The sequence below is a fragment of the Carcharodon carcharias genome, chromosome 21, assembly GCF_017639515.1.
Source record: "Carcharodon carcharias isolate sCarCar2 chromosome 21, sCarCar2.pri, whole genome shotgun sequence".
NCBI lineage: Eukaryota > Metazoa > Chordata > Chondrichthyes > Lamniformes > Lamnidae > Carcharodon > Carcharodon carcharias.
Window position 1 is genome coordinate 77,381,025 of NC_054487.1, and position 14,045 is coordinate 77,395,069.

The 14,045-nt window shown below is 40.7% G+C and overlaps 1 protein-coding gene across 2 annotated transcripts in view; it reads left to right on the forward strand.

The window, feature by feature from the left end:
* xpot (exportin, tRNA (nuclear export receptor for tRNAs)) overlaps positions 1 to 14,045 on the forward strand; it is a 53,158-nt gene that overhangs the window by 25,836 nt on the left and 13,277 nt on the right. For both annotated transcript variants that reach the window (XM_041216124.1, XM_041216125.1), the window contains exons 12-19: positions 347 to 471; positions 3,366 to 3,510; positions 4,399 to 4,518; positions 7,844 to 7,938; positions 8,378 to 8,447; positions 9,020 to 9,258; positions 10,918 to 11,203; positions 12,893 to 13,082. In XM_041216124.1, coding sequence (XP_041072058.1) covers positions 347 to 471; positions 3,366 to 3,510; positions 4,399 to 4,518; positions 7,844 to 7,938; positions 8,378 to 8,447; positions 9,020 to 9,258; positions 10,918 to 11,203; positions 12,893 to 13,082 — 1,270 coding nt within the window. The remainder of the gene's footprint in view (positions 1 to 346; positions 472 to 3,365; positions 3,511 to 4,398; positions 4,519 to 7,843; positions 7,939 to 8,377; positions 8,448 to 9,019; positions 9,259 to 10,917; positions 11,204 to 12,892; positions 13,083 to 14,045) is intronic.

Sequence of the window (14,045 nt, forward strand, 5' to 3'; positions counted from 1 at the left end):
GGTTCAAGGCAGCGGCTCACCACCACTTCCTTGAGGGCAATAAAGATACTGGCTTAGCCAGCGATGCCCACATCTTGTGAATGAGTAAAGAAAAGTACACCAAGGTCAAGAAAAGCAAAATTAAATATATCACCAAATTTGATTCCTGCTGGTCACTCATACATCCTTTTACTAACCTTAGTTGTTGTTTTCTAATTGACCTATGTGATATTGGTCTGCTTTAGCTAATCTGACCAGAAAATAGTGTTCTGATGGGTTTCACTGGGAATGGTTCTGAATCAAGTCTATGTCTGTGACAAAGCACCTTCCTGTTATTCCTCCATCGCCACTATTATTTTTGCATTAGGGTGAAGATGAAGCCATGTTCCTTGAGTACAGAAAACATTTGAAGCTGCTGTTGGACAGACTGGCACAAGTTTCACCCGAATTGCTTTTAGCTTCTGTCCGAAGGGTCTTCAACGCAACGCTGGAGTAAGTATCACTAATTTGAGTGGTGTCCGAGTTTGAAATGGACCCAGTTCTTGTGTAGTTAGTGCAAAATCAAAAGTGTATGATTTCAGGGGCACTTGATGGCCCAATGTATTGGTGCTCCAGCACGTGTAGTTGTCTGTCCATGTTTGGAATTTCTGCACGAGACCAATTGCTGACGTTTACTTACAAATACTTTGGGTTCATGGCAAATAGAGGCTAGATACTTCTCAACAGGAAGATTGAAAATTACAGGAACTTTCATCCTAGGTTAACTTGTGTTGCATGGCAAGACGAGAGGGGAAAGGATACAGGAGTATCAGCAACAACTTGCATTTGCATAGTGCCTCTAACATGTCAAAATGTCCCAACTTACTGCACAGGAATGTTATTGAACAAAACTTTACACTGAGTCAAATAAGGTCAAATTAGGGCAGATGAGCAAAGCTTGGTTAAAGTTGGCGTCTTAAAGGAGGAGAAAGGCAGAGAGGGTTTAAATAGGGCTTAAATGCTTAAATTAGGCAATTGCATTTTGTGTGTTGTTAATCCATTTCGATTTTTTTAAATTTCCAACATACATGAAGCGTTAGCACAGAGCTTTACTGCTTTAGTGTTACTTTTAGTCCCTTTGGAAGTCAAAGCATCACTGACTATCTACAACTTATTAAAGTTATGACTAGAATTACCAAGTGTTAGCAGTTCAGAAACTGATATTTCTAAATAAAAGTTCTTCTTGAGTGTAGGAGCATAGTGTTTATGCCAGTTGTGAATGAAAAAATGCCAAAGGGCCGATCACATTTTGTACTTTTCACTCTTCAACAGTGCATATGGTAGAAAGGTAGCATCGTAACTAAGGACAGGAGCAAGACAGACTGAATTTGGGTAGGTAGCCACAATAAACAACCTGTTTGTAATCATTCTCTTTCTCTGACCATGGCTGTTTGAAAGTAGGTGCCATTGAGACTACACTGATCCAGATTTCAATCACTTGTGGATTTGAACTACCTGCTGTTTGTGGGAGCTTGCTGTACTCTAGCTACTCTGTTTCCTACATTGCAACAGTGAATGCACTTCGAAAACACTTCATTGACTGTGTAAAGGATTTGGGACTTTTTGAGATGGTGAAAGGCACTATATAAATGCAAGTCTTTATTCCATTTTGTGGTGAGGAAATTAGCTAGACTTGATGGAAAATCGTCTCCAATCCCTACCTGGCACTCTGGTATTCTGAACTCTCTTGGAATACCATAATGCAGGATGGATGGACAAACTGTGGTAACACAATGGGCAAGGACTGGAGACTGCCTCACTTGGAATATCAGCCAAACTTTCAACTCCTCGACTCGTCCTCCATTGGAGGAACCAAGTCATGGAGATGGCTGGACTAATAACTGTCGGTCAGAACTTTACTACTCTACAAAACCTGTATCTGCCCTGGGTTAGAATATTGGAAACTGAATAGGCTGACTAGCCTAATTCGCTTCTGGACTCAGTACATGCAATCTAAATTTGTGCAGAGAATTTCCACACAAGACATTTGCTGATAAATTTACTTAGCAAAATACTGTGGGTTCATGGAAGAGCGACAGTGGATATGTGAGGCTGGTGCAAGGTAGATGAGTGTGACATACCGTGGCAGCAGATATCCTGATAGGATGTAGCATCCTCTACGTTGTTGAAGAGACATGACCGGGCTGTCGGTCTGTGCCAGCCTGGTTGGAGGAGTGTTGTAAAAGTTTGATACATCTTTGCCAGGATCCTTTTGTGCTGCTCATTTCATTATTCAGAGTCTAGAAGGAACACCAACAAATAAGCTTTGTTCACCATTTCCACCTGTGGAACTTTCTTTCCGTCACTTCCTGGCACCTGCCTTTTGCAAATGTTTGCACACAAGTTAACTTCACTTGCTGTAGCATGCGCCAAGCAGTGGGAAATCTGATTGCCTCTGCTACCTATCATTTCTTTTGAAAGTTCTTTTGGTAGCTAATGATCGTTGTTGCAGGTGTGCCTGGCTATACCACCTAGCTGACTACCCTTTCCCCTGAAATTAAATACAGGACCAAAATCAGGAATATTTTTACCTGTTAGTGCATGCATACTGGCTATGGGAAGGTGTGAGCTTTCTTTTCTGGGTGTGGGTGGGTACAGTGTTCGCTGCCACATTGCCTGAGCCTGTCAATTTATAGTCCATACCATTTAAGTGTTCAGAATTATTTCATGAGCTTGGTTGTCATTACATGAGGGAAACAGACAGTGGCATAGTGGTAATGTCACTGAACTAATAATTCAGAGGCCTAGGCTAATGGGCTGGGAACATAAGTTCAAATCCCATCAGGGCAGCTGGTGGAATTTGAATTCAGTTAATAAATCTGGAATTGAAGCTAGTCTCAGTAATGGTGACCATGAAACTTCCAGTGATTGTTGTTAAAAACTCAAGTGGTTCATTAACATCCTTTAGGTCCTTACCTGGTCTGGCTTACATATGACTCCAGATCCGCAGCAATGTGGTTGACTGTCCTCTGAAAGGCAATTCAAAGGCAATTAGGGATGGGCAATAAATGCTGGCCTTGCCAGTGACACTCTCATCCTACGAAAGAATAAATAAAAAATGAAACCGTGCAAAAATATGATTGATTGAACGTTATTTATAGAATACTTTGTGATGATATAACTGGATCTGATTAAGTGTCTTGATCCAGATAACTTATGGACTGCAGTGGTTAAAGAAGGTGGCTTTTCAAGGGCAATTGCTGGTGGGCAACAGGTGCTGACCTTGCCAGCAACACCCACATCCCATGAAGGAGCTTTTTAAAAAAAAATGTTATGATCCACAATAAGATTCGTGCTGCTCTTTTGAATCCTGTTGGTATACTTAGTTCTTTTTCTTTCCTCCTTAGGAATTGGCAGAATACAAGGTTCATGGAAGTGGAGGTGGTTCTGAGGCTTCTATTCATGTTGGGAGAGGCAATCCCAGCGTCCCATGGTGCACATTTCTCTGGAGATAGTGCGAAAGCCAGCGTCTTGCAGGAGATGATGCACACAGTTGAGTATTTAGCAGAGCTGTAGTTCGCCATATTGTAATCCACCTAAAGTGAATGCTCAGGTAGATCAGGAGCTTGCTTTTAAAAAGGACCCTCAGAATTTTGTCCAAAATGTTTTTTTGTGGGAGTTGCAGTTCAGAAATTTAATTATACCTAGGAAAGAGGTGAAGCATTTTGTGCATATACATGCATGCTTCAGTTGCCTTATATGTAAAATTGGTGTTAATGCTTTGAAATGATTTATTAATTCAGGTGTGAATCAGTTAGTTAGAAACTAGCTTTGTCTCACACCTCAATGCGTGCACATTGTAAAGAGAGCTGCTGTTTGCCAGTGGAAAGATCTGATTGGAGCATTGGGTGTACTTGTCACTCATTCACTTAAAGATAAAATCTTACATCACAGAAGGACACCATTTGACCAGTTGTGTCTGTGCAGTCTCTTGGGAAGAACTATCCAATTTGTGACTACACTTCAAAAGTACTTCACTGGCTGTAAAGCACTTTAGAATGTCCTGTGGTCGTGAAAGGCATAATACAAATGGAAGTTTTTCTTGCAGCCTTTTTCTCCATTACCCTGCAAATTTCATCCTCTTCAAGTACATGTCCAATTCCTATTTGAAAGTTCCTATGATGTTTGTTACCAGTTTGGTGGTAGGTCCATCTTATTACTGGGGTGCAGCAAGTTTGGGGAAAGGGAATCTGTGTGATCACCATACTCTGCTAAAAACATTTTTTGTAATAATCGTGGAGTGTTAGTCCTTTTCACATAATAGAGTGGGAAAAATAAGAAAAATGCCATTTGTGGAAGGTTGATTTCTGGCTTGAACCAAAATGAGTGAGTGATTGCTGTTAATCTCTGAAATATAACATGCTTTTTCTGTCCTTATAGTTGGTGACATCTGGAGTGAATCAGTACCAGCATACATCGGTTTCATTGGAGTTTTTTGAAATAGTAGTTCGCTATGAGAAGTTTTTTACTGTAGAGCCACAACACATTCCTACTGTTCTGGTGAGCTGTTTTACATACGTCTCTAGCCGTAATGTACTTTAAACAGAATATTTGCTTAATAAATTTCCTTTTAGATTTGTCCACATATAGGACCAAGTTTACTGAGTCTCAGTAATATGTAGGGAGGGGGGAGAGAATATAGAATATTGAATATTGAAGGTGGAGAGGCGGTGTAAAAGAGGAGGTAGTGTCACAATATTGATAAAGGACTCTACTGCAATAAGGATATTTTAGAAGGTTCCTCAAATTAGGTCATGTGGGTAGAACTTAAAAACAAAAAGGGGGCAATCACATTGCTGGGAGTGTATGATAGACGCCCAAACAATCAGGGAGAGATAGAGGGCTGATATGTAGGCAAATCTCAGAGAAATGTAAAACTAATAGGTAATAGGGGATTTCAACTTCCCCAATATTAACTGTGATAGACAAGATGTGAAAGGCTTAGAGCGGGCGGAATTCTTAAAATGTAACCAGGAAAGCTTTTTAAGTCAGCATGTATAAAGTCCCACAAAAGAGGGGGTGGTGCTTTACCTAGTTTTAGGGAACGAAGCCTGGCAAGTGGTAGAAGTGTCAGTAGGAGAGCATTTCGGTGATAGTGACCATAACTCAGCAAGATTTAAGGTGCAAAAGGACAAAGGTGGACTGGGAATAAAGGTTCTGAATTGGGGGAAGGCCGATTTTAATATGATAAGACAGAACCTGGCCAGAGTGGATTGGGAGCAGCTACTTGTAGGAAAATCTACATCAGAGCTGTGGGAGATATTCAAAAAGGAAATAGAGTGCAGGGCCAACATGTTCCCGTAAAGGTGAAGGGTGGGGCCAACAAATCCTGAGAACCCTGGATGATGGGGAATGTGCAGGATTGGATAAGGAAAAAAGGGAAGCTTATGGTAGATACAAAGGGCTCAAAACAGAAGCCCTAGAAGAGTGAAGAAAGTGCAGGGAGTTACTTAAAAAAAGAAATTAGGAGAGCAAAGAGGGGTCATGAAAAAATGCTGGTGGGTAAAATAAAGGAAAATCCAAAGGCATTTTATAAGTATGTTTGGGGCAAGATAACCAGTGAAAGAATAGGGACCAAAGTGGCAACCTGAGAGAGGAACTGGAAGACGTAGGTGAGGTTTTAAATGAGTACTTTGCATCTGTATTCACTATAGAGAAGGGTGATGTAGGTATATAAATCAGGGAATGGGACTGTGGTATACTTGAACAAATTAGAGAGGGAGGAGGTATTAGCAGTTTTAGGGAGCTTAAAAGTGGATAAATTCCCAGGCCCAGATGAGATTGCAGGGGCCCTGACACTAATTCTCAAATCCTCTCTGGCCATAGGAGAGGTGCCAGAGGACTGGAGGACAGCTAATGTACCATTATTCAAGAAGAGTGGTAGGGATAAACCAGGGAACTATAGGCCAGTGAGTCTAACATCAGTGGTAGTAGGGAAACTTTTGGAAAAAATTCTGAGGGACAAAATTAATCTCCACTTGGAGAGACAAGGGTTAATCAAGGATAGTCAACATGGCTTTGTTAGGGGGAAGATCATGTCTAACAAATTTGATTGACTTTTTCGAGGAGGTGTCTAAGTGCATAGATGAGGGTAGTGTAGTTGATGTAGTCTACATGGACGTCAGTAAGGCTTTTGACAAGATCTTGTATGGAAGACTGGTCAAGAAGGTAAGAGCTGATGGGATCCAGGGCAATTTGGCAAATTGGATCTAAAATTGGTTTAGAGGCAGGGGACAGGGTGATGGTTGAAGGTTGTTTTTGTGACTGGAAACCTGTGTCCAGTGGTGTACTGCAGGTTTTGGTACTGGGTCCTTTGCTGTTTGTAGTGTACATGTTCTAGACATGAATGTAGGAGGTATGATCAGTACGTTCACCAGATGACATGAATATTGGTGGTGTGGTAAATAGCGAGTGTTTGGTGTGCATGTCCATAGATCCTTGAAGGTAGATAAGGTAGTTAAGAAGGCATATGGGATTCTTGCCTTCATTAGTCGAGGCACTGAATACAAGAGCAGGGAGATTATGATGGAGCTGTATAAAGCGTTAGTCCACATCTGGAGTACTGTGTGCAGTTCTGGTCGTCTCACCATCGGAAGAATGTTATTGCACTGGAGAGGATGCAGAGGAGATTCACCAGGATGTTGCCTGGGCTGGAGCGTTTCAGCTATGAAGAGAGACTAGAAAGGTCGGGGTTGTTTTCCTTAGAGCAGAGAAGGATGAGGGAGGGACCTGATTGAGGTGTACAAAATTGAGGGGCATAGATAGGGTAGATAGGAAGAAATTGTCCCCGTTAGTGGAGGGGTCAATAACCATGGGCATAGATTTAAGGTAAGGGGCATGAGGTTTAGAGGGGATTTGAGGAAAAATTTGTTCATCCAGAGTTTGTGGGGGGGTGCGGGTATCTGGAATTCACTGCCTGAAAGGCAGGAACCCTCAACATTTAAGTAGTATTTAGATGAACACTTGAAATGCCATAGCATACAAGGATACAGGCCAAGTGCTGGAAAATGGGATTAGAATAGATAGGGCTTGATGACCGGTGCGGAAGGGCCTCTTTCCGTGCTGTAAAACTGACCCTATAAGTCAGTACTTTAGGGGGAGAAGGTGGTGTAGTGGTAATGTCACTGGGCTAGGTATCCAAAGGCCCAGGCTAACGCTGTGGTAAATGTTCTGAAAAAGAGCCACACGGACTCAAAACATTGGCTCTGTCTTTCTCTCCACAGATGCTGTCAGACCTGCTGAGTTTTTCCAGCAATTTTTGTTTTTGTTTCAGATTTCCAGCATCCGCAGTATTTTGCTTTTATTTAATGCTCCGAGGACATGGGTTCAAATCTCACCACGGTAGCTGGTGAAATTTAAACTCAATTAGTAAAATCTGGAATTGAAAACTAGTCTAGCTAATTATAATCATGAAGCTATAATTGATTGTTGTGAAAATCTGGTTCGCTAATGTCCTTCAGGGAAGGAAATTTGCCTTCCTTACTTGGTCTGGCCTACATCTGACTCTAGACCCACAGTGACGTGGTTGACTCTTAAATGCCCTCTGAAATTGCCTAAGTTCAGGGGCAATTAGGGATGGGCATCAAATGTTGGCTTTGCCAGTGAGACCCACATCCCATGAAAGAATAAATTAAAAAATGAATTTGAGCGTTGAAAATGCCTAAAACAAAATGTATCTAATGTGCCCAAAACAATCCCTTTTGGTACTAATCCTCAATACAACAGGCAACTACACATCCTTTGGCAGAATAATTGTTTTGTTTAGACTTGGTAATTTAACACTTTGCATCTCTAAAATCTGTTTCCATTATTACTTTTGGTGCAGATGGCATTTTTAGATCATAGGGGGTTGCGTAATAGCAGTCCAAAAGTTCGAAGTAGGACAGCATACCTGTTCTCCAGATTCATTAAATCTTTAAGGTAAGTAAATCAAAAAGCAGTCCTCTTTTGAGTCTCTTCCTAATTTTCCACTGGTTTTATTTGATCATTAGTCCTTAGTAACATCGAAGTAGCAAAAATGTATTAATCATGGGGCATCAATATTTTTACAAGTTAAATACATCAGGATGCACAAGCCCACATTCTGAGTTCCTAATTGTTTCTACCGCAGGGCTGTCTTGTGGAACCTCGGTGCTTTCCATCACTGGCTGTAGCTGTGCATGTTCTAGAAGGGGAATACTCATGATATTGCAGATTCCTAAAGTCAAGTCCTTGCCTCCCCTCCCTGTTGGTGGATGGCCCAAGGAAAGAGTAACAACTAATGTTACTGCTCACAGCAACAAAAAGCCTTGTCATTTATTCATGAATTGCTTGTAAATGTATAAATTGCCATTTCCAAACTGACTTTGTTTTCTTGCAGTAAACACATGAATCCTTACATAGAGGACATTCTGAACAGAATACAAGATTTACTGGTGCTTTCTCCTTCGGTGAGTGTTGAGCTGTCTTCTGTGTGGTAAACTGAAAGAGGTTAAACCCCTTCCCAGAATTACACAATGTAAACCAATTGCAATCTTGATTTTTATTGGAAAGAGGGAGGAATGAGAAAAGCTTTTAGCCTCAAGTGTAGGACCAAGGAAGCGCTATCCTGAATGCTGCTTTTTGTAAATATTTAAGAATTATTTGGCCATGCAATTAAAGTTGCTCTTTGAGGCTTATTAGAGCAATGTACCAGGAATTTCATCCAAACCATTCTCTGTCACCTGTGCTAGTGCCTCATTTATATGGCATGGTGTCAGATTTTGTTTAATAATACTTCCATGCAATGCCTTGAGACATTTCACTATTCTAAAGGCACTACATAAATACAAGCTGCTGCTGCTTAACCAGTCTTTGCATATGGTACAAAAAAACAGCAGGGCTCTGAAGCAGATGTTCCCTTCTCTCTCCAGACCAATAAAATGCCAAAACTGACATTGTATACATTTTCTTCAGGATACATAATTTTTTGGCTGTTACTCAATAAGTTAAGTTGTAGTGATTTGCATTTGATGTATTTCAGGAGAATGGTTTCCAGACCCTGTTAAGCAGTGATGATCAGCTGTTTATTTATGAAACAGCAGGAGTACTAATTGTGAATAGTGAATACCCTGCAGAAAGGAAACAGGCTTTGATGAGGGATTTGCTCACTCCACTAATGGAGAAATTCAAAATGTTTTTGACGAAACTCCTAACAGAGCAGGATGGGGAGAGGCAAGCTGCACTGGCGGACTGCTTAAACCATGCAGTGGGTTTTGCAAGGTTAGTTCTCTCTTTTTTCTTTTGAGGTCCTTATGCCTACTCTTAGAAACACTTAAGTGACATGGCAAGTAATGTCTTAGGTTAGAGTTCATTTTAAGTCCATATTTGGCCTCCATTTTGTAGATGCACATAGTTATGGTATACAGCCTTTCGCGAATACTTCAGTTGGACACATATCATCGTTAACAGCACTGGGTCAAAACCCTGGAACTCCCGACATTGCAACATTGTGGAAGTAATTTCAAAACTGCAGCAGTCGTAAGACTCACAATCACTTTCTCGAAGGCAACTAAGGATAGGCAACAAATATCAGCGTTAATAGTGATGCCTGTATCTTGAGAATTAATTCTAAAAATATATTCATCTTGCCCTGCCCAGTTCTTTCTTCCACTCACACCCTATTATTCTCTCAGTCTCTCCTTTTGATATTTCCAGTTATTCGCTACTAGTGCTCTCTGTTACACCTGATCATCTTTTCTCCTTGATAACCAGAAGACACCTACTGTGTCGGCTGCCTAACAATAGAAGTAATAAAGTTCATTAGAACATTAACTGGAAAGCAGTTAAATGGCCACTTAGCCCAGGAACTTTAAGATGGAACAGGATGCCATCCCGGGGAAAGATTACAGCAGTCAAGTGTCATGAATTTTGTAAACTCTTGGTTTATTTTCATGTTGGATGCCTTGTGTTTCCTCCACTCTGGGGATACTAACCCCCATTTATTTTAATGAGGCTCTGGGATGATATCAGTTTACCCCTTGATGGTCTAAGCATGTTTTAAAATCAAAGGGGCATCCAGTTTGTCCATGCTTACCGGGAAAATATCTCCAAGTTACTACTGGTTCCAAGTTAATTACATTGACGAGTCAACTGGCCTTCCTCATTCATCTGCAGTTGAAGACCCTAAAACTGTTGTGTCCAGTTGTTTCCTAAAAGAGAGCATGCTGATCTGTCAAATTTGGATCTAAAAATCCAAGTAATTTTTTCAAAAAGATCTTTTCTAATACGTTCATGAGATCGTCAGATAATTTGGGTGCTTTTAATGTCTGAATGAGTTATTTATTTTAACTGATCTACTGGACATTATAACCTGTGGAATATTCTGGTACATGTCATCCAATGTGACCAGATATTTCTGTCTTATTTTATTGCTGCAATCCTTGCAATCAAGCTGTTGGCAGGAAATAGTAAAAGTTTTCATTATTTGAAGAGGATTGGGTATGAGTTATAAGGTTGCAGTCTAACTTTATAATCCAGGAGGGTTGTTCTATTTTAACTTGTTGCATTTCACAGAATTAAGCTGATTTGATCCCAAATGTTCATTTTCACTGTTCTATTTTCACATTTAAATGTAAACTTTTAAAACTTGTTTTGAGTCTTTATATGTTCACGCTGATTTTTTTTTTCTACTGACTTGTTTTGACTTTTAATCATCTTTTCTAGAGCTTTTTGTATCAGTGTTCCTTTAGTGAGAGGACTGTTGAAAGGCTCCTTTAGTGTTGAAAGCATTTCTTTTTCTAGTTTGAAGTACAGGATGTGTCCCAAAGACAGATGGGCAAATCCATCACTGGTTATGTACTGTGGAATTGAAAATCCTGAGTGTGCACCTGACCAAAACTGTGCAGCTTGTTTATTCCATCTCTCTCATTTCGCTTTCAGCCGGACCAGTAAGGCCTTCAGCAACAAGCAGACTGTGAAACAGTGCGGCTGCTCTGAAGTGTACCGAGACTGCCTGCAAACATTCCTGCCGGCTCTAAGTTGCGCTTTGCAAAAGGAAGTGCTGCGAAGTGGTGTTCGGACCTTTCTTCACAGAATGATCATTTGCTTAGAGGAGGAGGTTCTTCCATTCATTCCTACTGCCTCAGAACACATGCTTAAGGACTGTGAGGCGAAGGATCTTCAGGAATTTATTCCGCTTATTAATCAAATTACGGCAAAATTTAAGGTACACGTGAATAGTTTGAGTCTTTGTGCTTTTTTTTTAAGCCAAATGTTAGCTTGGCTCAGTGGTAACATCCTAGTCTCTGTGTTAGAAGGTTGTGGGTTCAAGTCCCACTCCAGAAATTTCAGCGCAATGAGGGAGTGCTGCACTTTTGGAGGCATCATCTTTCAGATGACACATTAAACCCAGTTCCCGTCTACCTATTCGCTTGGATGTAAACAGCATTATTCAAAGAGGAGGAGGGATTTTTCTGATCCTCTTTGCCAATGTTTATCCCTCCATCAGTAGCATCAAACTAAATAACTTCATTTATTTTGTTGCAGTTTGTCAGACTCTGCTGTGTACAAATTAGCTACTGCATTTGCTTACACAATACCTACATTTCTAAAAAAACGATCTAATTGACTGTAAAACGCTTTAATGGGTCCAGAAGACATGCAAACACAAGTTAATTCTTTCAAATCAAATCATGAATCGAGTATTGGCTTCAGAATTGATATCATCACATTTTCACCTGATATTTCTCCACGCCTTTCATATATGGCTGTGTTTACTGCAGCCGCAACACTGGGGGAGCACTCACTGCACGTGCAGGTAACTCTGTGATGCTGCATCAAAAAACAATGAAACTGAACTAAGGCTAACAGAACAGTAATACTTGCAGCCCATAGAAAGGTCAATGGGGCCATTTGACTCTGACTCGTTTACAGAGCAGTAATACCTGCAGCTCATTGAAAGGGCAGTGAGGCCATTCAACTCAGTGACTGGTTTACAGAGCAGTAATACCTGCAGCTCATTGAAAGGTCAGTGGGACCATTCGATTCTGCCTCGCATGGTTAAAGCATTTCTATTGTGAGCTGATAAATTCTAGAATTGTCTGTAAGCGGGGTCTTTAATTTATGATGTTTACCCAATTTATAAATTTAAGCAATAACATAACACAGGTGATTTCTGTGTAAAAGCAAGGATTTTGCATTCACTGCTGAAGCAGGGCTGCAAAAAAGCAGTGAACGGGGGAGAGAACAAAGCTGCAAGCGGACGACAAGTAAAGTGGCGAACAGGACCACGAGCAAAGCAGCGAGGGGGACGGCGAGCGGGACAGCAAAAGATGCAGCATGCAGGATGGCAAGCGGGGAAGCGAGCGTTCATTGGACAATGGGTGTATGACGTCAGCAGCACCACACATGTGCCTACAGGAGGAGTGGCTGCCGACTCCCTGTTCTAAGCGCATATCGATGATGCCTGCAGCACCAACTTCTTGTTCCAGTGCGGTGGCAAGAGATAGTGTTCATAAATAGCACACTGCAGAGTCAAAAGCAAGGCTTTATTGTGTTGAGCAACTGTTGTAATGTTGAAGGCACAGCTCAGACTTGGAATGTACTCTTGTGTGTGAAACTCTGTGTAGCAATTCTGGACCTTGCTTTGCTGCTATTTCCGAGGTTTGGCTTCTACTTGTACACTGTGGAATTTTCCCAACACTCTTTTGTTTCAATTAATTTATGCAAGAGAAAACGTATTTAGTTATAAACTTGATTTAAATTTTGTATGCTGGAACTGTTTATAACGAGTGTATTTAAAATGTCCTATTTTAAATCAATTCGTGCCTGATAACTTCAAAATATCGTGGCTTTTCTCTGAATTTTAATAAAGAATTGCTGTTTTTTTTTTTGCCCAATGTCTTCCTCTCCACAGACACAAATTTCACCGTTTTTGCAACAAGTATTTATGCCTTTGGTTCAAGCTATATTTGAAGTATTATCACGACCTGCAGAAGAAAATGACCAAACTGCTGCACTTGAAAATCAAATGCTACGAAGAAGTTACTTTGCATTTCTGCAGACTGTTGCAGGGAGTGGAATGAGTGAGGTCATTGCCAATCAAGGTAAATGGATTTGTAAATGGTCAAAATGATCATTTCTTTCTTCCACACTCCCCACCCTCAATCTTATAATGACTGGCAACTCTTTGATTTTTTAAAAATATTTTATATATATTTTTATATAAATAATATATATATTATACACATATATTGATAGAATCATACAACACAGAAGGAAGCCATTTAGCTCTGTAATAGAGCTATCCAATTAGTCCTATTCATACTGCTCTTCCCTCGTAGCCTTGGAGATTTTTCCTGGTCAAATATTTATCCTTTTGAAAGTTACCATTGAATCTGCATCCATCACCCTACAGGCAGTGCATTCCAGATCATTATGATGCGCTGTATTTCTAAAACTTAAAAGCCTCACACCCAGCTCTTTCGTCAGTGATGTATAGTCTGTATCCTCTGTTACCAACCCACCCACTGGTGGAAGCAGCATCTCGTTTCCTACTCGATAAAAGCCCTCCATGATTTTGAACACCCTTAACTTTCTCTGCTCTAATCTTAGAATTATTGAAACAGTGACGGCACAGAAGGAGGCTGCTCAACCCATCCTGTCAGGGCTGGCTCTCCGCAAGAGCAACTTGCCTGGCCCCACTACTATCTTTTCCCCGTAAATTGCAGATTTTTTTTCTATTCGGATAATTATCCCGTTCCGTTTTGAAAGCCATATTTGAATCTGCTTCTACCGCACACTCGGGTAGTGCATTCCAGATCCTAAACAGTCGCTGCATAAAATAGATTTTCCTCGTAGCCTTTGGTTCTTTTACCTTAAATTGGTGCCTATTGGTTCTCAACCCTTCTGCCAATGGGAACAGTTTCCGCCTATCTACTCTGTTCGAACTCCTCATGATTTTGAACACCTCTATCAAATTTCCTCTCAACCTCTTTAAGGAGAACAGCCGCAGCTTTGAGTTATCCACTTAATTAAAGTTCCTCATCCCTGGAACCATACTCCTATAT